Source organism: Argentina anserina, chromosome 7, assembly GCF_933775445.1.
Source record: "Argentina anserina chromosome 7, drPotAnse1.1, whole genome shotgun sequence".
Lineage (NCBI taxonomy): Eukaryota > Viridiplantae > Streptophyta > Magnoliopsida > Rosales > Rosaceae > Argentina > Argentina anserina.
This window is the reverse complement of record NC_065878.1, coordinates 9,037,626-9,061,227: the sequence shown is the minus strand read 5'-3', so window position 1 is coordinate 9,061,227 and position 23,602 is coordinate 9,037,626. Positions and strand designations below refer to the sequence as shown.

Sequence of the window (23,602 nt, the reverse complement as noted above, 5' to 3'; positions counted from 1 at the left end):
AATTTTTACCACTTTTAATCAACACAAACCGAACCTACTTAGGGCATGATTCGATTTGTGTCAATATGGTTGATGAATCTAGCACTCAAACACAATCTTAGGGACTTCATCCAAGCACTAAATTCATATGCACATATCTGAAAATTATCTAAAACTATGAGAAAGATGATTAGAACACAACAATAGAAATACAAACTTCAATAATTATAAGAACATAAATTCGGTATAGTCTAAAAAAAATATCAAATACAATCTGAAAATTCTAAAACAAATACAAAACCAATATTTCCACATAAACAACAACTTATAATCTTCATAGACAAAGAATTGTAGATTAACACAAATAGACGAAGCCATGGAGATGAGTTGTGAGAATCACATGTTATAGGAACCTTAGAGGTACGGCTGCAATAAGTGAAACTCAGTGGAGATGATGATGGTTTTGGGGTGGACGACTTGGCTAATTTGTGAGGAAGTTTATGGTGATATTTTGGTAGAGTTTTGGCTCTTGAATGCTAATGAGAAGTCATTTTTTTAGAGATGAAACCATGTATATATAAAGGAAAGAAGGAGGGTAGTTGCATCTTTCCTCATATTATAATGACATGCTTTAATCCCTTAAATCATGATAAGTTTTATTTCCTAAAACATGACATGTTTTATTCCCTAAATCATGTCATATTTTATGTATTTGATGATCATCTTCAATTTAATTGTTGCATGACTTGGCTCCATCTCTTTTTCTTTAATTATCTCTTCAATCCAATCTGAAAATAAGAAAATAAAATCATAAGTAAGAAATAATTAGTTTCAAAACCTAACAAGGATTTCTAGTCAAACTATGACTCTAGACCAATTATGCGTTTTAACTCATGTAAGCACAAAAAAACATCTAATACCGTCCAAAACTCTTACTACGACTCAATGACTCAATTATACAACAATAAAGGCTAAGTAAAATACAAACTGAGGTAAAACGTCGCACAAAATGCTCATATCATATGAGTATGCTTAGAATGAAGAGAATAACTATAATTAGGGAACCTTGAGATCTTGTTTCGCCGTAATTGTTTGGAGCACCGCTATCGATGGCGGCAACCCTTTATGAGGGTTGTTGCACCTTGTACGGTTGTCAGTTCAGAGTGGGTATAATATCAAATGAAAGAGGGGAGATAGATCTTTTCAACGGGACCAACCACTCTTAAATATATTGTCAGACGATAAAATAATAGCCGAAATTAGAAGAAAAAAAAAGAATAATGTTGAAAAAAAGGTAAAAGTGTCTGGAAAATATTATAAAATTGAATATTTTTTTAATTTTATTAACTATTTTCTAGTTATTTAAGATAATATTTTTATAATTGAAAAAAAGTAAAAGTGTCTAGAAAATATTATAAAATTAAATATTTTTTAATTTTATTATAAATTTATTAACTATTTTCTAGTTATTTAAGATAATATTTTTATAATTGAAAAAGAAGCGGATTGTTTTATAATTTATATTTAAAAATAGTATTATTTTATAATTAATCAAACGGTTTTTGCAGTAGCGGGTGTTGCTTTGTCCTCCTCAACCAACCGGAATTGGAGAAGAACGAATAAAAACTCACACTCCTCTCTCTCTCTCTCTCTCAGCAAAAGATGAGTGAATTCGTCGACCTAGAAACCCAGGACGGCGTCCGTATGCCGTGGAATGTAATTCCGGGAACGAAGCAGGAGTCCACCAACAGCGTCGTCCCCGTCTCCGCCATCTACACTCCGATCAAGCCCTTCCCCAACCTTCCTCTCCTCCCTTACTCCCCTCTCCGCTGCCGCACCTGCCGCTCCGTCCTCAACCCCTTCTCCACCGTCGATTACGCCGCCAAGATCTGGATCTGCCCCTTCTGCTACACCCGCAACCACTTCCCCCCTCACTACGCCTCCATCTCCGACGACAATCTCCCCGCCGAGCTTTTCCCCCAATACACCACCATCGAGTACAACTCCTCCCTCGAGAAGCCTTCCACGCCGCCCGTCTTCATCTTCGTCGTCGACACGTGCATGATCGAGGAGGAGCTCTCGTATCTCAAGTCGGCTCTGTCGCAGGCCCTAGGGCTGTTGCCGGACCACTCCCTCGTCGGGCTCATCACGTTCGGGAGCTTCGTCCATGTCCACGAGCTTGGATTCTCCACGATTCCGAAGACGTATGTGTTCAAAGGATCCAAGGAAGTCAACAAGGAGCAGCTGCTGGAGCAGATGAGCTTCTTCCTGAACAAGCCGAGGCCGACGACCGGCGTCATTGCCGGCCCCAGGGACGGTTTGTCTGCCGAGAGCATTGCCAGGTTTCTGCTGCCGGCGTCGGACTGCGGATTCGCGCTCAATTTGGTGCTGGAGGAGCTGCAGAGAGATCCCTGGCAGGTTCCGGCGGATCAGCGGGCCACCAGGTGCACCAGCACTGCGCTGAGTGTTGCGGCGAGCTTGTTGGGAGCTTGTGTGCCTGGTTCAGGAGCCAGAATTATGGCATTCATCGGTGGACCATCGACCGAAGGCCAGGGTGCTGTGAGTGTATTCCTAACTGCTTATAATTATAGACATAGTTGGATAATAAGTCACTCTTGGTGATCATTACTTTACTTTAAACAGAAGATATCAGACTTATAGTTGGTATTTATGGTTGATGAGGAAGGCTTGTGGTCCGTTTAATGTGGAAAGCTTTCCTGCTAGATTAACTTACTAGAGTTATTGGAAGAAAATTAATACGGAAGTATTAGTTCTTTCGTGGAGTTTGATTTTGCTTCATGTTTTGTTATTGCAGTCCTAATAATGGTCTTGGTCCAAAGTGATTAAATTTACACGAATTCTTACAAATAGGAAATGAACATTTGATGAGTGGATTTTGGTGATTACTGATTAGTGTTTGGTAGAAGTATAGCTTTATGCCTTACATAGATGGCGGAATGCATGTAGTGCTTCATGCTCAGTTTTACTTTCAGGCCTCTCTGTGAGTTCGCTTAGTAGTTTGATAGTTCCAATTTATCCTTCCCTCCTTCCAGTATATGGTTTCTTTTAATACAAATTGCTTCTTTTAGCTATTGAGATAATACTGAGTTGGTCATTGCGTATCTTTTGTAGATTGTGTCAAAAAGCCTATCTGAACCAATTCGTTCTCATAAGGACCTGGACAAAGATTCAGCCCCTCATTTTCACAAAGCTGTGAAGTTCTATGAGGGACTTTCAAAGCAGCTTGTACATCAAGGACATGTACTTGATCTTTTTGCATGCGCACTTGACCAGGTAATCAACAGGCTTTTTCTTTGTCTATTTTGTTTATGAGTTTGTAATGTATTAGATATGCTGATTAATATCTAGTGCTAATGAATGTCTGAAACTGGAGTCTGTATAGCTTAGTAATTTAGGATTGTCTTGAGTGAGTACTGTTCCCTTCCTTTCAGTGTTAATATATATACTTACCTTTTTTTATTGTATCTTTGTATATAATGATAAAGAGTCTATATCAACTTTTAAAGATGGAATATCAAATGTAGTTGCATACCTACTCACATTATTCATATCCCAAGTGGAGGAGCTAATAGGTCAGAGAGATTAGTCACAAGCTTTCTGTTGGGAGGTGTAGACCAAGGAAGAAAGGATCACATAACCAATTGGGAGGTGGTTTCTCATAGCCAAGAAGAATGTGGTTTACGGGAGGAGAGTTTGAAGAAGATAGATTCTTTCCTGAGAAATGATTATCAGTTAAAAAAGGAGTCCCTTTGGTATGCCGTTATTAGAGATCAATATGGAGAACCAAGTGATCTGTTCAAGCAAAACCCATGGAGAGCATTCCTACAACGAGTTGATTCATTTTCTGCCGTTGGTCATCTGTGGATAAAGGTTCTGTGTAGAAGGTAGGGTGGGGCGTAGCTGTTTGGTTCATATTCTTGTATATATTTATTTTCCTGGTCTCATAAATACCTTCTCATTGCTAGGATGTGTACTAGTGGTCTTCTTCATTGAGTTTGGATTTTGGGTTATCTCAATGATCGGGCAGTTGCGGAGCCTTTTGGTGGACATTTGCTGGTCTCATTTAGACAATGAGAGAAGGTGGATTTTGGAAGCTTTGAGCAATTTTTCTTGCAAATTACTCTAAGCTGTTGATGGTCAACCTTTCTCTTCCTTGAGTAATACCCTAATCTTTAATTTGCAAGTCTCAAGTCCCCTCCTAATGTTCTGGTTTCAGTTTCAAATGATTGCACGTGTGAGGGTAAATTTTTGTCAATGATGCTTGTGTCAAATTACTCAAATACATAGCCGAATGAGAGTTATCTGTTTATCTGCTGTCCAAGTGCTTTCACATTTTGGAAAAGGGTATGTAGTCGATGTAATTTCAGCTGGGACATTCTAGCAATTTATATGGCTTTGTTGTGTGAAATGTTCGGTTTTTGTTAACGAAGACTGAATGTTGGTTCTGGGGAGATGATATTGGTTGTGTTTTTATTTTTTAGTCTTTTGGATGGAAAATATTAGAAAAACTTTTGAGGATATGTGGATGGATGAAGTTTGCACCTTATCAGATGTGTCTGCTTCTCGGCATTTATTTATGTCTTCAACATTTTTAGTTTTGGGCAGAGTTCTTGTATCACTATTCTCTTAGATTGGGATGCACAAGTCTTTTAGTTCTTTTGTTTTTGTGCTTGGTGATTCTTTCTTCTTTGTTGGATCTTTTTGCTGGTGATCTTCGAGTACTTCTGAGTGGATGTCTTGTCCCCTTCATTATAATTTCCTTTCTAATAAATAAAGTTCTATGTCAGATGTTGGTATTTCCACAGTAGTACTTGTACATTATCTGGTGTTGGTATTTCATCTTTCTAAATAACATGATGGGTTTGAGAATTGGGTTAGAGAGAAACATAGACATATTAAATATGTAGTTGAACAATAGTGACACTAAACAACCCGTAGACTCATTTTAAACACCGTCTATGAGGTTAACAACTTACAATGATCATAGATGGGTCCCACGTAATATCTTTTCCCAGGGCTCTGACTTGATCCTTATAAAATATTTCCTACACCAACTTAGATTCTGCATAAACCCCTATCTTGAACATGATTACAATGTACTCACCCAATGGAATAATCTCTTTCAACTTCTCCAACTCAGAATGCAGACATTTGGTTTTGTAGATAGTGTATATATTTGCAAATTGCAATATTAGAATTGGTAACTGTATTTTGGCAATATTAGTTGGGCAAGAAGTTGCAGCTAAGTGTTCTTTATATACTTTTTTGAGGGAGGAGTATCATATTGACTGGGATAGTAAGGGATCATTTTGTAAATTGGAGTGTAGTTCTGACACTGTGACTAAATGTGTTTTTTAGAGCTCCTTCAGCTTGTGGCTGGGGTTTTACTGATATTTTATTTTCGTGTCAGTATAAAGTTATCTTATTTTGTTCTCTACGGTGTACTTTTCTTTCAGGTGGGGATTGCTGAACTTAAAATTGCAGTTGAAAGAACTGGAGGATTGGTTGTGCTTGCTGAGAGTTTTGGTCATTCAGTGTTTAAAGACTCACTTATACGTGTTTTCCAGTCTGGTGATCATGAGCTTGGTTTATCTTCAAAGTATGGTTTCCTGAATCAATCTTGTACTGAAATATTCCTCCTGTTTCGTGTAAATTTTGTTTTGAATTCCAGTTGCTCATTGTTTTCGGCTTATGAAATTTGTTCATATATATTTACTTGCCTTGTAATTATCAAGAACCGAGTCTTGTCTCTGGAAGCTAATTTAATGTTTCATTCAGAAAATAAAAAAAGAGACTCATACCACTAGATCATATTGCTTTAAGGAGGTCAGAGAACGAGACTCCTAAATAATTACAGGAAAGACTGTTCCAGGAAAACCCTATATGATTAAATGTTTTTCCTTCAGTTGGCATTAAGCTTCGGCAGATGTAACTTTAATTGTCTTTATTGTGTTAGAGACTGATGATACAGATACTATGTTGTTAAATACCTTCTGCTCCGTTTTGACTTGGTTGTTGATGTAGTATGAGATTAATGAATGTATGATCATACTGAGTGTGTTTAGATTTCATTTCTTTCTTTTGGATAAAGGAGATTATATTGCTTTTTTTTTTGTGTGAAAGCAAATTCTGTAGCTTTTAGTTATGAGTTATACTCCTTAAGGTGATGACATGGCTTCAGTAAGTTTCCATATAATGCTCCTTGAAAAATATTGTGTTGCTTAGGACTCTCAGTGGACATACATATACGGATGAATTGCTTTTGTGGAACTTAATATTTTTAATTTCCATCTGTGAAACTTGTGCTAAATCTTGACCAGAATTCTTGTTTTTAATCTTCTATGCAGTGGCATATTTGAAATAAACTGCTCAAAAGACGTAAAAGTTCAGGGCATAATTGGTCCTTGTGCATCCCTTGAAAAGGTATATTCTACAGCAATTAGTTATCTCTCGTTGACGTAATTTTTACTTTTGTATTGGTCACCTTGTGCAGAAAGGTCCATTATGCTCCGACACAGTCGTTGGCCAGGGTGGTACAAGTGCGTGGAAGATGTGTGGCCTTGACAAAGCTACATCCTTATGTCTAATATTTGAAATTGTTAAGAAGGAAATCCCAGATGCTTCTGTGCAACCAACTAGCAATCAATTTTACTTCCAGTTCCTAACATAGTATGAACTCCCTGCAAAAATCTTCTCAACTAATTGTTACCCTGTTGTTGCCTAGGAGGAACATGTTTACTTATTGTAGATATTTTGCTTCAGTTATCAGCATAATAATGGTCAGATGAGACTTCGTGTTACAACTCTTTCAAGAAGATGGATTACTGGATCTGGAAGCATACAGGCAAGTCTTGATGTCCTCCATATTTGACTCATTGTTTGTTTTAATACACAAACACCTATGAAGTGGGCTTCAGTATTATAAATAAAAAAAAAGTCTTGCTTTAATGTCTCTTAAATGTTGAATTAATTAAAAATCTGGAACCATGACATTAGTGAAAGATAATTTATGTAATAGTTTTCATTATATATCGTATGACATGTAAATGTATTTTTTTTTCCATTTAACTGATTTCATAGTCCGTAGAGCATGTGCTCTCTCTCTCTCTCATTTACATCATTAGCTCAGCAACATCTGATTTGATATCATGGTTTTCTTGCCTAAATACAGTTTACATTCCACTGCATTGCAGTGTGATTTTATAGTTTAGCTATTACTGCTTTGGGGATTCGGATGCATGTTAACAAGTATTGGTTCTATATAATTTCATATGGACGTCTGAAATTAATGTATTGTCCCACAGGACTTGATTGCTGGATTTGATCAAGAAGCCGCTGCTGTAGTCATGGCACGCCTAGTTTCTTTCAAAATGGAAACTGAGGTAATCTATAACCCAGAATCTCAGGTCTTTGAATCCAAACGTGTGGAAAACAAGCGTTCCTTGTTATTTGGCACAAACTTTTCTATATTATATTTTGATGATACTGATTGTGAGTGATTTTTATTCCTTTCTCTCACAAAGAACTGTTCAACCCAAACATGCCAATACGAGGATTTTATTTTCGATTTTGTACTTTCCAAATGCAGAACAAGAGGAACATGTTATTTTTAGTGCTAGAGAGTAGAGCTTTTGTAAATAGTTATTCCAAAGTTTACTGAGAGACAAGTGTACTGGTGAAGGAAATGAGCAGGGACAGGCATCAGTGCTAAAAGAAAAGAGCATTAGTATTAGCTGCTAAAGTGTATGATTATGAAATTTGATTATAATTTTATGATATTTTGAGTTGCTCTTTGGAAAAATGATCACTTAGCAGTTTAGATTATTTATATACATTTTGGACATTTTAGTTTCTCGAATATGATAGCATTCACAAATCTTGTGCAAATTTCATGATATATTGTCCTTGGTGATACAGGCGGAATTTGATCCCATAAGATGGTTGGATAAATCATTGATACATATGTGTTCTCGGTTTGGGGATTACCAGAAGGACAGTCCGTCATCTTTTAGCTTATCTCCGCGGTTTTCCATTTTCCCTCAATTTATGTTTCATTTACGGCGTTCTCAATTTGTTCAGGTATATTATATATATATATATATATATATATATATATATATATTTCTTTCAGGAGTCCGGTTCCATTAAAATTTTCTATTATATAAAGTTTGTGGTTTAAGTTGGATGAAATTCTCTTACAGGTTTTCAACAACAGTCCAGATGAAACGGCATACTACAGAATGATTTTGAATAGGGAAAATGTTACCAATACAGTAGTGATGATTCAGCCTTCATTGATTTCTTACTCATTTCATTCAGGCCCTGAGCCTGCACTTCTTGATGTTGCCGCCATTGCCGCAGACAGGATTCTGCTTTTAGACGCTTATTTTACCGTTGTCGTTTTTCATGGTTCAACTATTGCTCAGTGGCGAAAAGCTGGATATCAAAATTTGCCTGAACATCAGGTATTCTTTCCAGTCAATCCTGACATGAACAGCAAATGCTTATCTTTACTTGTGTCTATGTTTGGCTTTACAGTCATCTCATATGTTTGGAATGCAACATATCCAGTAGCTGGAAGTTTTGTATGCTTTGTTATTCTTTCCTCTTGACAAATTTCTCTTAACCAACTTTTCTTTAATCTTTATAAAGAAAATTACACAAATGCTTTATATTCTTTTTTAAATCAACTTTCAGGACCATTCAATTTACTTATTTTTCTATAAGAATTAGAGATATGCTGGATAGATAATTGACAGAGTATGGATTCACAAGGGGGTACTGATTCTACTTTGATTTTAGACATGACCCTAATGGCCTTAAGTTTATTTATACAGTTGATTATTTTCTTGCCAAAAGAATCATCGAATGCAATTTTGCTGTTGTTGTCTTTTGTTAACAATGTTTTACTTCCTTTGTCATATACCTGTACTATGATGTATTCTCTGTGGAGTGGAGATAACCAAAACCCCACGATCACTGTCTATCAATCTTTTTAAGACGTGGCCTACTAGGTACCTGTTTTCATCAGTAAATTTTTCTATTCACCCTTGGGTTTATTTTTTCCTTCAGTGGTGAAAGAAACCAAAACACAGCACAGCCTACCGAAATTTCTGGAAAATGTGACCTACTTATAACGTGTTTGCAGTAGCAATGTGTATGTGCATAGGACTACATAGATTCTTATACTGATGTTCTTTTTCGCTCTAGGGTTTATCTTTCCTTTTAGCAAAAAAGTATTTTATTAGGTGTTCCTTTCTTTTTTAAACACCTCCCCTAAATAAGGTATCACATTGCATGGTAGTGTATTCTTCTGGCCTGGTCTTAAATTGTGGCATGATGGTTTGCATGTGAGCCGAATGTAGTTTTGATTATACTTATCAGTAAATAAATAAAATGTCAGGATCTCTGATGAGAATTTTCTGCTTTTAGTTCTGGCTATAGTAGGATGTTGACATGAGTAAACCCCTATTTCTCAACTCCACTTTTTTTTTTGCTCACAGGCATTTGCTCAATTGTTACAAGCTCCTTGCGATGATTCAGATACAATAATCAAGGAGAGATTTCCAGTGCCTCGCCTAGTGGTTTGTGATCAGCATGGTTCTCAGGTAAATGTGACGCTGTCTCTTATTATCAATCTGTTTAATACCAACCAAGACCTATACCTCTGTTGTCCAATGGATGCTTTGGTAGGGTGTCAGTAAATGTTGGAAGCTAGATCATGCTTGCAGAGTTGCTGTTGCTGAATAGTAACTCATTGGTGACAAATTAGTATATCCTTTGCATAATCTTTTTCAACCATGTATCTTGCTGCATTTCATTGTTTATTTAAAATTGACATTAATTAAACTTCTGAATTGAAAATTAGAAACGTATCTGTTCACTTTTGCAGTATGTGTGATCACTTGATGATTAATAGTTATAGGTTTCTGGTCGAGGGGTTATAACTAAAAGCTACATGCATTTTTTAAGTGGAATATGTTATAACTCGTGCACTTCCATTATGTCCTTGTGCAGGCTCGTTTTCTTTTGGCAAAGTTGAATCCTTCAGCTACGTATAACAATGAAGGTCCACTTCCAGGAGGGGATATTATCTTTACAGATGATGTTAGTTTTGAAGTCTTCTTGGATCATCTCCAGAGATTAGCAGTTCAATAATGCATGAGGTTATGCAGCAGTTTTGTATCATTTGTCTTAATTCCTTGTACAGTAATTGCATACGTATTTAAGTCAAATTAGTATGGGGCTCTTAAGTATACAAAAGTTTGTTATACTCGATTTTGGAAATAAAATCAATGAACAGATCAGACTGGTACTTTAAGAGCATATATGGAGACTTCAAGCAGGAGTGATAAGTGCGCATATGAAAGTTGCAAAACATTTTCATTTGAGACAATGAGACATTCGACTTTTTCTTTGAGATGTCAACACGGCAGCTATATCTGAATTTAGTAGTTGCAAGGCCACAACACGTATGAATGTTCTATTTGGTATCAACTTGGACGAATTATTTGTGAACTCTGAGAACTGTCCTCGCAGATAATTTTTTTTCTTTTGTGCCTGAATGCTTGATGGTTGGCTCGCATAGTAACAGAAAACTTTATACTCTAGTTTAGCTTGAGATTGCTTTCCTTTGCATCAAGAGGCATTTCGCTTGCCTATTGCTTTACGATCCCCTTTTGTTGTTTCTCTTATCCATAGCATCATAGGGATAGTCCCTGGGAATCAGGAAGTGAAGGAACCAGCCTGAATCGACCTGGTTGCTACTTTTGGCTCGGTTACTGAGAATAATTTGCAAATACTTCCATACTTGCACCAATACTTCCATACTCTCTGTAGTTTAAATAGATGTTGAATACTAACAAGTTAACCCAAACATGATAAATGGTTCAGTGCTGAAAGGAGGAAGGTATTCCTAGTAGCAGCAACATCGAGACCAGAGACCTTGTATGGCCAAACAAACGCGTGGGTGTTAACTGATAGCAAGTATGGAGCCTTTGAGATCAATGATACTGATTGTGTTAATCTTGCACGTAGAGCAGCTAGGAGTCTTTCCTATCAGAAGTACAGTAGGGTTCCAGAGAAACGTACCTGATTGGTCGAACTTTCCAGTATGGTTTGATTGGTCTTCCATTGAAGTCACCACCTTGCATTGAATCAAATCATTGGGATGACCTTCCTATGCTCACCGGGCAAACTAACAAAGGCACTGGGATATATAGTGACTGACCAGCGTACCTACTGATGTAGAGCTTATTGTCACGGACCTAGCCATTCGGTTGTCACACTTGATCCATACGGCGCTCCATCTCCATGAAGCCAGTCTTATCCAACGGGGCAATGCATTGGTTTCGCCCTACCTTGGGCTCATCAGGGGATCGGCTCCAGACCCCAACCTGTGTGTAGGGCGGCCAACTCATTTCTTCGACGTTAAGTCCCCGACAAGCGACAAGTTCCCCAAACTGAACCGGGTCGGCCTGTCTGAACCCCTTGGAAGGAGTAGCCATGTATCTCCCACACTTTTAATCTTGGAGTAAATCTCACATATGCCTGATGTTCTTATAACCAGCGACGCCCACGATTGACACTCCCGAAAACGGGACGTGACATTATGATGACTATATGACCTTGCATGATTTAAAGTCCTTTCGAAGTCATCTCAATTGTCAAGATTCTGGGATTTGGAGATCAGCCGGCTGCGAAGAAAGGTCTGTGAAGATCTCAAAATCAAAATGAGAAAGAGAAGCTAGAAGGAGCCAGCATATTGGCATGCTACAATGAAGGAACACTGACTGGGAGAATTCATAGGGAAGAAAGAGAAGGAGGTGAAATCTTTAATAAGAAGCAAGCAGCCGGAGAAGGAATCGTATATGTCCCAGTCAGGTGATGAATGTATTTTAGCACTCACAGATCAGTGGTACATAACATATGGGGAAACTGAATGAAAAAAGATGGTTGAAGAGTGCTGGTCAGGCAAGAGCTTATATTCTGATGAGACTCAACACTGAATTGAACACAAACTAGTTTGTTAAATAAGTGGCCGTTCTCAAGAAGCTTTGGACTTTGTACTGAATAGTGCTAACAAATTCAAATTGTGTGAATCTCGAAATTTCTGTTAAACTTGCCCCATTTAGTGTTTATATACACAAGAATTGTATCAAACATAGAGGCCAAATATTTCTTGTGATACATCCTACATCCTACATCATACATCATACATCCCATTTAGACTTCTGGGTTACGTTGAGCTGTCAGTTCTGCAGGTTTTTTTTTTGTCAAACCCTTTTGTCGGAAAACAAGAAAGGTAGAGGTACTGATATTTGATATTTACATTGCTAATAGAGAGCATGCCTATCATTCGATCTCTTTACATCATGAGCAAAGTAGCAGACCATTTTGTACACTCCAAATTCAACATGTAATCTGACAAATACTCTTGTCAGCGTACAATACCTTATTAAGTTCCATAGTAGATACACGCGTATAGTTCAAGGCCCCATGCGTGATAGTACGCTATCTACTCACGCGTAAAACAAGAAACAATGATAGTTTTCAGCAGCAGCGATCTGATTACAAACAGAAGAGAGCATTCTCCTGAAGAAGTATGATTACAAACAGAAGAGAGCATATTCCGGATGTAAGTATCAAGACATAATAGTTCTGTTGGGAGTTTTCTTTGGCTAGCTGGCCAAAAAGAAGTCTTTCCCTAGCTATGTTGGAGTATCATAAGTTTTGGTACTCATGTAACCCTTGTAGGTGCTCATGAATTTGGCTATAAACTCTGCAAAAAATGAGAGTGAACTTGTGTTAAGCCAAAATATGAGACACAACAATGATGAATTCTCTTGAAGTCATGCGCAGGTGCTTTACCCTCAATCCTCATGAACTTGTGTATATTCTTCTTGGATGAATCATTGATCCTTTTACCCGTTTCCTCATGATGTCGAGAAACTGTCAGTGCTTTGTCACTCTCAAACATAGATTCGTCATTCCTCTGCATTTATAGAAGATAATTTGATAACATGATAAGCATGACATGCATTATTCATTAGAGAACAGACTAAAATTTACCGGAAGAAAAGTTTGGAGTGATTTGGTATTCATACATTGAATTCACCATACATGCCTTCAAGTCGAACCTGACAGTTCCCATCCAAATACTTCTTCAGCTCTGCAACTAGGGACTGCACAATGTAGGCACCATTGTTTTTCAGGTATGGAAGCAAAACTTAACATATCGTTCCATCATAGTTTTTAAGGCAAGACAAATCTTACTTTGAAAATAAATTCAGGAGATACACCATGAACGATCAGATTTTGAAGCTTTCCCCGGATAATGTATAGCCTGTCGAAGGACATGGATTGATTCATTTTAATTTTCTTGTTTACAAATCAAATCCCAATTCAGAATAGTTTATCCAACATAAAATTTTAATCTGTGGAATTTTATAGAACCTCATCGGCATTATTGATTAAATAGCTCATACCTACATGCATAGTGTAAAAGGAAAGTTATATATAATTGACACTCATTGAACAACTAGTACTTCCCCAATGCGCCAATGCAGTAATTTGATAGTGTTTAGTTCCACTTAAAATTTAACAAAGATGGTCTCAAGATTTCAGGGAACATACTGTTTCGGGCTTTGCTCGTCGATCATCTTCTTGCCAATATCTGCAATTTCATCCTCCCAACCTGTCAAAATTACTTGATCTTCTTTAAAGGGATAAGAACTGCACGTACATCATTCAAGCGCACATAAAATTACAAATAATTATGGAAAAAGGAGTATATAGTAAAACTAAACAACTTCAAATGTTCAAGTTGCATATTCCATAAAAAAAAAAGTTCAAGTTGCATGTGTATGTAAAATTCACACCAAGAACTCTCTTACCCCTTTTTCCATGTGGCCTCAAATGAACGAATTGCCAGACGGCAGCTGTTTTTAGAACTCTCAGCGAACCTTTCAGCGAGTTGATGCGGCAAATCTATGCCTTCTTGTTTGGCTATAAATTTTAAAACTTCAACAATCTGAAAATGCAGAGAAGATGCTTAGAAACAAGGTATTTTTACAGAACTAGAGATTATGTATTTTGTCATTTCAATTGTTAGGATTACTACTAGTACAAGTCCGCACCTCATTCTTAGAAGGCGGTAAAAGCTCAACGACAGTACAAATTGACTTGATGGCCTGAAGCTTTGCGACATCAGAACAGCAGAAGAAGACCTTATTACACCCTTTATACCTTTCTAAGAGCCACTTAATATAAAGTAGGGCATCTGTGGATAGCTTGTCTGCCTCATATAAGATCAGTGCTGCAGAAATACATGTGAAACTTTTTCATCCTAATATCCCATGTATAATTTAATTCAAATTTAATTCGTACATATACCTCGGCAGTTGTCAAGGCTGCATGGCAAAGTTGATTTATTAGGCATCTTGGGCTGTGTTTCCTTCATGAGTTCAACAATTACATGCTTCTCATAACCCTTCAGTTCAGAGAGATTCACTTCTACATGTTGAGGAGATTGCTTGACATGTACTTCAATACTGCCTACCACTTCACCCTATATACATGAAAATAATTCCAGACAAAGTCAGTCTTTATATATAATGCCTACATATGATATATATATATATATATATATATATATAGGGACTGATATACATATATATATATATATATGTAGATAATGAAGTGTCATAATGCACATATAAGAAGACTCGGCCACATTTGATTATTGATCCGTTTTTGTATTTTCTCTCTAGCTTTGAGGCATAGTATACTGGGCTTGAACTAATCTATGGATTACATTGCTCATAATTGAAATCAAGGTTTGAAACCGGTAATGTTCTTCTTCAGTTCTTAACATGTTATATATTTTTAGCATCGATCCTACATTCCTACTACTGCATTCCTTATCTTTATTTGTTTTGGACGTAGTCCGATTAGGGAACAATGATGTAAATTCCTTGTGCTGTAAATCATGTATAATAATTAGTATTTTTTAATTTGTTCTGCTTTTTTTCTTTGTTTCTATTCTCATATTTATAATGATTTTCAATTAAGTTTTGTTAAATATGTTTGATATATACATCATACAACTACAGATGATATGTTTTTTTTATGAGAGGACGTCATATTTCGATGAGAGCAATTTTATAGCCACAATTGTGCGGATGATATGTTGAAAAGTCTGATTTCATTTGTTGTAATTTAGCAATAGGAAAAAAGTGGTCAGTGAGTAAGGATCAGATGATTCCAAAGTAAGAGAATTACCTTCAAGTCGAATGCCTTGAATTCCTCCCTAGCCTGATCATTTTAAGGGGAAAAGAAGAACTAATATCAACAAAAGCTGTTAATTTATCAAAGAACAATATATCATATATGCAGTTGATCTTCAAAAGAACTGTACGATGTAAAGACTCTTAACATACTTGTATAGTGTCACGTCCAAAAGCCTCTCTCAACATAGCCCAGATCATAGTTCTCTTGCCCACTCCCGGAGGCCCTTCGAATATGAAATGTCCACACCCTCCACCTCTGGCCTGTGATACATCAATCATCAAGTAATCTACCATATCATATGTAATCAGACCAAAAGAACAAAAGAAGGTACTATATCATCATATGCAACATGGATATTACAGATAAAGATGAATTATTCAATTGATTGGAAAGGGTTTTTGATGCATACCAGAACCTGTAGCTGAGTTGCTTTGTCTCTGTTGCATATGAAATCTTCCAGGCACTGAGGCTGGTACTTGTCTGCCCATATATACTCTTTTACATCTGTCACCTTTTCGGCCTTTTCTGGTGTAGCAGCCGCAGCTGCTGCTCCAAGTACTCTCTCCCTCAATGGCTTCTCTTTGTTTTCAACAGTGCCGATGATGTCTTCACGATCGGTTACCACCATATTCGATGTTTCGGAATGAATGGACAGTTCATTTGGTGTTACTGGTGTAGCACGCCTAGATTTCACTGGAGTACTGTAGCTTGCTTGAGCCTTAAGCCTCTTGTCGTAAAGCTTGTCTTTCACAGAGCGGGAACTGCACGAGCTCCACTCCTTCAGTTTAATCAAGATAGTTGAGAAAGAGCTCCGAGTAGCAGCAGAAGATGGTTGGCTTGCGGCTGGTCCAGGACTAGAAGGTACAAGAGCTTTCGGATTTGGATATGTGAGTCCACGAATGTAGTATGGACTGTATTTTGGAAAGTCTCTCTCAAGCTCGGCAGTGAAGGCCTCACGGAGACTGATTTCCTGAACCCTGTTCTGAAGCTCACGATCGAGACTATCCTGTCTGCGGTTGTGGTGCTCCAGACTCTCTTGTGTGAAGTTCGACTCGCTAGTACTCCTCCTTCCCAGGAGTCTTTGTATCTTCTGCCCCCACGAGAGCTTCGAAGTTGGTGCTTTCGAGATGGGAGTTGAAGACACAGAGCGAGCTGGAGTAGGTAGCTGATTAGTGTGGGAGAGCTGGGGATAGGAAGAAGAACTTGGGACTGAAGGGGTTGGCATTGCATGCAAGAATATGCAAAGGCGAGTCTGCAAGTTCTAATGCTGCTTGCAATAGATTTAATTGATCATGGATCAGGTCAAGGGAATTTTTGGTACGTATGATGGTGATGTTTTGTGAATCTTGTGCTGTAAGATAAGATGGTGAGAGAAAGATGGTGACAATTTCTAGGAGGGGCGTGAAATTTCATGGAGAAAGATGGCGTTATGAACTATATGATTTTGGTTAAACTTGGACGATTTGAGGGACATATTAAATTAAATATATCATGCAGCAGCAGCCGTATTTGATAGCATATACGATTCTAGACATTATTTTAGAAGAAAATTGTTTTTGGTGATTGTTGGCTTTTGTTTGGGAGCTTTGTGCCTTGTACATGCCAGACAGTAATTGATCAAAATTCGAGTTTTCAAAGAACTTCTGGTGCTAACTGCCAACTAAGTGTACGTACTATCCACAATTCCAGGTAGGTTTTCTTGAACTGAACATCACCATGGTTTTTCATGAAACCCTGCTGGGACTAGACTAATCCTTGTTTGGATTGTCACAGCCCTCTTGGTTATGCTTAAAATGAAGATGCTAAACTGGAACCTCTGGGACAGTGATTTCCTAGACCAAGCCTATCTGCTGTTCTTTGACCTTGTTCAAGGATCAGCAGTAAGCATTCAGATGAACTAGCACCGTAACAGCAATATAACAGAGGCAGGTCACGAATTCAAGAGTCAATTCGCTCCTTGGGAGGGACTGACAAGATCATAGGCTTTCAAGATGCCTCATGTCAAGCTCAAGGCATAACTTAGATCTGAGGAATCGAGCCTAAAACATTGTTTGTTCAACATGGCCTCCAAATTGAAGTTGTGAAGCCAAAAGCAATCAAGAATATATACCAAGAATCATTAGAAACACATAGCTAGTATAAGCGCTGTTCCTCTATGTTATTATGACGGATATATAATAGCAAGACCTTACATGGGAATGACAGATAAAAAGGTTTATATAATATACATAACAGAACTGAAAGACTATCTGATACATGTTCATCTGATCACCTCACATCATCATCACAAAAGTACCTATAACCAGGGTTTGACTTTTTTGTTGAACACTCTTGAGCGATATGTATTGTTGAAAATTTCAACAAACAGAGGAAATTTCATGCAAGCAAATAAGCTCACTGGAATAATAGCAAGAGAAATCATTGGAAACACAGTCCATGGTTTTCCTTGAAGCATAATGAGAAGAGAAGCGCCAAATGCTAGCATCATGGTTGCGATAGAGAGAAACAGTGCTGAAAGGCCTATTAAAATCTTGGGGTATTTCATTATACACCCAATTTTCTAACCCCATTCTAATCTAAACCCACTCCCACATTTTGACATTTAGTCCAAACTATTAGGTTTTGTTTTAAGAAAAATTACATAAATTGCCACAATTTAAATCTGTTAACTATAAGTCAATTACCAAAAATAACGTGATAATTAAATACCTTAATTGTAGATCTTTCCCATCTTTCAATTGGTCCATTTTTATTTGCAATTTTTATTAAATTTATCATTATGGTCATATTGATGTAGTTTTCCTAATTGAAATATTTTAATAAATTTTATTTTTGGATAATCTAAACCTTCTATTTTAGAGGGAAGATTTCATATTATTTGCCCAAGTAAAAGTTGATTTGACTTTTACTTTTTCTTTACCTATGTATTAGGATTATTTTTCTCGTCAACATATTTTTTAGGTATATATATATGATGTGAGTTAACTATGTACATTAGCTTGAAAGTCTTTATACAATGACTATTCATTAAGGTACCTGATTATCAGACATTGTTTTTGTAAGATACATGAATAATATATTTTTTGATCTCTTTGTTAGGTTACTTACTATGTTATAACTATAATTGAAGAAGATAACACTTTGCATTTAGGTTACACTTGAACCTCAATTACATATATATTAGCTATATTTGTAGGTAAAACTACGAATGTAGTAGAAGAAAGAAATCAAAGAACAAAAGACATACCTTACAAGTAGACATTTTTAGCGTAAGTACACAAACACCAAATGTGAGTCTAGAAGTGATAACAAAATCACTAAAAACAATTTGCGAATTTCTTGATCTAATCACATACCCTATTTTTTCTTTCAAAACTCAGATGTTTTTCATAAGCACAAGTAAGTAGTATGGTATGCATGCTTGCCTAGACAAACATATTCTCTTCAAATTTTGAAGCCATAATTGGATTTTATATAAAAAAAATGAATACTATTCAAATGACTCAATGAGAATATTTTGACATATATAGAGTAATCACTTGAATTTAATAGAGAAATCAATTATGAGAATGAAAATGAATTTGAATTACAATAAGCAACTATAATCAAGGACGATTTGTGTACTCATGTTAAAAGGACAACATAGTCAATCTATGGTTCACATTGGGTGCAGATTAAAAAAGATTATAGGTGTAGATCTAATTTTAAAAGGTGTCTTTATTATCGGGCTTATCTCTAATTTGCTCTAAAATCTTTCTTGGCAAGGATACGAGGAAGTCATCTTCTGCATACCTGTTAGCTCAACTTTTGACTTATATTGATGCATTTATATTGTTAGCTCAACAACTTTTGACTTATGTATTTATGTAGTTGTAGTAATTAACTTTTGTGTTAAGTGATCATATTAGATGATTCCTATAAATGTATGATATGAACGTGAATGAAATACAACATATGATAAACTCATCTATTATATCTGATTATGTAATGACCTGATTTTTCAGAATCAATTATGAGTTTGGTAGGAATTAATAAATTTTGTAAAATTAATAAACCGCGTTTGCTTCGCTTCGCGACGTGTTGAAATTGAAAATGAAACCGTATTCGGAAAACTAAATTGGAAAAACGTTACGTTTCCGCGACGCGAGAATCAACTTTTACTCCGTCGCTCGTTTCTGAAAAATTCCTTCACGAGAGTTGTAGAGCTCGTCGATACGAGTTCGTGGACATGTCACGCGTTCTAATCGGACATCGTACGTGGCAATTATTAACGACGGCAGTTAGTTTCCGATTTTGGAAGTGGGTATAAAAAGAGAATTTTTGAGATTAGGGTTTCTATTTTCTGAAACCCCTCTCACCCGCCTCCCTCTTCTCTCTCTTCTCTCTCCCCGATCTCTCCCTCCCTCAGAGAACTTCGCCAGCGATCTCACCGATTAGACCACCGTGAGCCTCACCGCCTCGCCCAAAAGCCTCGCAAGGCCCCCCGCAACCGACCCCGAGCTCGACACGCCTCCCCTCACCACCATGAGCTCTCGCGCGACAACCCGAGGCCCCGCAACTCCCTCCGCCATCCGAGCTGCACCTCTGGCGACGCTAGTGCCCGAGGCTAGCACGTCTCCACCTCTCCTCATCCCTGGCACCACCTGTGAAGCGATCGGAGCTCGAAACCAAGTCACCGCCTCGTCCTATGCTCAAATCCACCGCCGCCTGGTTCTAGCACATCTGGCGACACTCCGGTGGATCCAAGGAGCACGAATTAGGTAAGGGTGTGATTGAATTGATTGTTGAGATGCTTGTTTGTGAAATTTTGGTTGTATTGGATCAATTTGGGGGAGGATCGGATGAGGAGGGGGTGGTGAGGATACAGCCGCCTTAGGCGGCGCGTGAGGGACCGTGAGGAGGGTAGGAGGCGGCCTTGGGCCGTGGAGGGGAAGAGGGGAAGGAAAGGAGAAGGGTTGGGCGACGGTGGGCAAGCCATGCGCCGCCACGTGTGCAGTGATTTTGAAACAGTAAATTTTTGTAAAATTATTTTACATACGGTGAATGTAAAATTATTTTACATACTGTGAATGTAAAATTATTTTACATACAGTAAATATAAACAGTAAATTACATACAGTAAATGTAATTTATGTACAATAATTGTAAAGTAATTTCTGAATGGTAAATCGGTAATTATTATTTACTGAGACAGTATTTACGATGAAATAGTACTTGGATGTACATGAATACGTAAATTGTATGTACTCGTACAAAAATATGTAAATAGTATGTACTCGTACATGAATACGTAATGAATATGTATTTGTACAGTAATACGTGAATAGTAATTACATGAACAATAATTTTGTAAAAACCAGAAATTGATGAACAGTAATTTCGTAAAAACCAGAAATTACTATTTCGGCATTTAAGGTTTTACGTAACACTTATAAATTTACTTCTTATCTATTCTAGGTGATCGACGCAACAAGTAAAAGATTCGAGTTCGAAATCGTGGAATTTACGCTTAGGATTATAAGGTGAGTAAAAATCTCACAGTGATGAATCTACCCTTTCGGATATTCATAATTACGCTTAATTAAAAAGAAAGAACTATGATATGTATATGATATAGTGGATTGTGTATGTGTATAATTGGTAAAATAGGTACATATATATGGTTTGTTATATTATATACTGTCATAATTTCCATTTGTGAATGGGTTCATTATTGCGTTGATATTTATTTATTTGAGCATGTCTCTTGGATTTGTACAATAACATGTGATGGTTGTTTGTACGTGGTTTTAACTTGAGTTATGTTAAAACGTTTTTGTGGTCTGTGGACCTGTCTTCGGACGTGTTGGTATGTCGGAACCTAGCCTTGGCCGGGCGACAGTTACGATACAGTTAGAGCTCTAGTCTGTCTGCCGGGGTACTAACATGAGGGGTAACAAAGGTGTACCGACGCTTATGAGTACACATATTTTGGATATTGGGTAGCAAGTGGTTGCCCAATGTCGAGCGGTGTACTAACATGAGGGGTAACAGAGGTGTACCAGCGCTCATGGGTACCCATATTATACATGTATTTGGGTAAAGAGAGGTGTTGTCCGATTTCTCATGAGCACTTATATTTTCATATATTATTGGACAACAGATGGGCCGTCTAATGACTCATGAGTGCATTTATGATTGATGCTTTATGTATTTTCTTATGCATTTATATGCAAGTTATATTGTTGTTTTACTCATACGAGCTGCAAAACTTACCGGATTTGTGTTTACAATCCCGGTGCACCTATTCGATGGTGTAGGGGATAGTTTCGCAGGTGTGAATTAGCGGAATCGACGGACAACTATGAAGACTTTGAAGTTGTTTCATTTTATCTTGTAGTAAGGATTGAGATGATTTTACATTTCCATTTGATATAATGCTTGAATTATAAATTGTTTGTAGTAATCAATTTTAACTGAGTCGTACTATGAACTCAGTAATAATCCGCTGTGACATTAAAATGATTTCGATTTATTGAGATTTTTTTAGAGTTTGTCATAGATTCAAATTCGAGTTTCATACTTAAATTTCGGGGTCGTGACAGATTATACCGTGATGTCAAAATTTCCAGAAACATTAATGAGGAAGTTGTGGAAGAAAAGAGTGATACAGCATCTGAAAGTATAAACAGACCAAATAACTTGTCTTCAACAAATATGGGAAAGCCTGTACCACCATTATTTCCTCCAGGAACTGTGAAGGCAGCAGCAAAAATTATTGTTACAATAAGTGCTCCCACGACAGAACAAGAACCTGCAGTGTCTTTCATCCACTTTTCTCCCTCCTCCACCAACTTCTTGTGGTGCATGGAAAATAGATCCCGTGGTCTCTTGTAATCTGTCTGATTTGTACTTTCCAGATATTGGGGTGGCACAATAGTTTCTACCTCCTGAATTTCATAATACAAATTAAGACACAAATGTCCAGAAAGTCATTAGTTTTTTTTTTGTTTTTTTCAGAATCAACTGAGAGTGGACTAAAGAAGTAATGTTTGTTGAGATCTGTTAAGTAAAAGAGTGTTGTTTTGTTTGTTCACCTAGATCATACACAGGGCCGGCCCTATGTCAAAAATACCTCAAGACGAAAAAAAATTGGAGGCCTCTAAGCTGCAATCCTCTTATTTGTTTAATTTTTGCTCCAGATTTAAAACTATAGAATCGCGAGGTGCCCGTGGTGAATGTGCAGTGGAGACGACATAGCCGTAATGAGGCCACTTATGCGGGAGGCATATCCGCACCTCTTTTAACACTCAGTTAATTTCGAGAACGAAATTCCTTTAAGAGGGTAGAGTGTGAGCCTCTACAAATTTTTTTTTCTTTTCGGCATTGTTATCACATTAACCGACATTTTTTCAAGATGTCAAATTTTTTGTTTATCATTTTTATGTTAAACTACGTGCTGTTGCAAGCATGAGAGTATTCGCAGAATATTTTTCCGACGCTCGGTTATTTTTTTATGTATTTACGAAGTTTACGATCGCTTAAGTCCCATTTTCAGATATTACACTTTTTACATTTTTAAATCTGAACTCTTGAATTTAAAGTAAAATGAGAGCCTAGAGTGGGCTCTCCCACACACAAACATCTCTCTCCTTTTTCTTTTTCTTTTCCTTCTCTATTGTCTTTCTTCTTCTCTCTCCCTCCCTCACGCGTCCCTCTCTCTGTTCTCTCTGTTTGAAACAAAGAAACCCAGAAACTGCGACATTTAACCGGTCGCGCCGCCGCAATCCGGCCACGTCAGAGATTGCCACCATTGCCATTCTCTTGCCCTCGACGAGCTCTACAAAACCCGGTCATAGCATGTGTGATTTGAGCCGATATCTGTCCTTTCGAAATTGGAGACCCTTATTTTTGGAGGCCGGAAACACATGCCTTCTTCGCCTTACCCCAAGGCTGGCCTTGATTGTACAAGAACTTCTACGATGCAGAAGAACTTTTCCGCATCTTTGAATTCAACTTCTCCTAAGAAACTCTGGTGCTGGTGACATCACTGATGTGGGAAAAAGCATCTAGTCCGCACGAAATCTGAATAGCGTGCAGAGCTTGGGCGTTCTTCTTCCTCCACGCTTTAAAATCAGGGGTCGTCTTCATCACCTGGTTCGGGGAGGAGCTCAGCATTGCTACTTTCAACAATGTCCCAGAGGTCATTGGCCAGAAAGTACGTCTTGACCCAAACACACCAACGTTCATAGTTCTTCTCATTGAGAAGTTCAAGAACGATTGCACTAGGGCCAACTACTGCCGATTCCATCTTCCCCAACCACAACTGCAA

At 37.5% G+C, this 23,602-nt stretch overlaps 2 protein-coding genes across 2 annotated transcripts; one reads left to right on the top strand and one right to left on the bottom strand.

The window, feature by feature from the left end:
- Positions 1-1,609: 1,609 nt before the first annotated feature.
- On the top strand, positions 1,610-10,470 carry LOC126801761 (protein transport protein SEC23). The gene is made up of 11 exons (XM_050529217.1): positions 1,610-2,538; positions 3,112-3,273; positions 5,457-5,599; positions 6,348-6,423; positions 6,494-6,669; positions 6,763-6,844; positions 7,305-7,382; positions 7,918-8,079; positions 8,202-8,465; positions 9,504-9,608; positions 10,018-10,470. Exons 1-11 carry the CDS (start codon positions 1,642-1,644, stop codon positions 10,156-10,158), a joined length of 2,286 nt encoding a protein of 761 aa, XP_050385174.1. The 5' UTR covers positions 1,610-1,641; the 3' UTR covers positions 10,159-10,470.
- A 1,806-nt stretch (positions 10,471-12,276) lies between these two features.
- LOC126802974 (replication factor C subunit 3-like) lies at positions 12,277-16,516 on the bottom strand. The gene is made up of 11 exons (XM_050530698.1): positions 15,701-16,516; positions 15,441-15,551; positions 15,283-15,315; positions 14,395-14,569; positions 14,139-14,317; positions 13,896-14,032; positions 13,636-13,734; positions 13,276-13,345; positions 13,107-13,184; positions 12,871-12,994; positions 12,277-12,781 (listed from the first exon to the last, which is right to left on the bottom strand). Exons 1-11 carry the CDS (start codon positions 16,514-16,516, stop codon positions 12,711-12,713), a joined length of 1,893 nt encoding a protein of 630 aa, XP_050386655.1. The 3' UTR covers positions 12,277-12,710.
- Between the last annotated feature and the right edge of the window lie 7,086 nt (positions 16,517-23,602).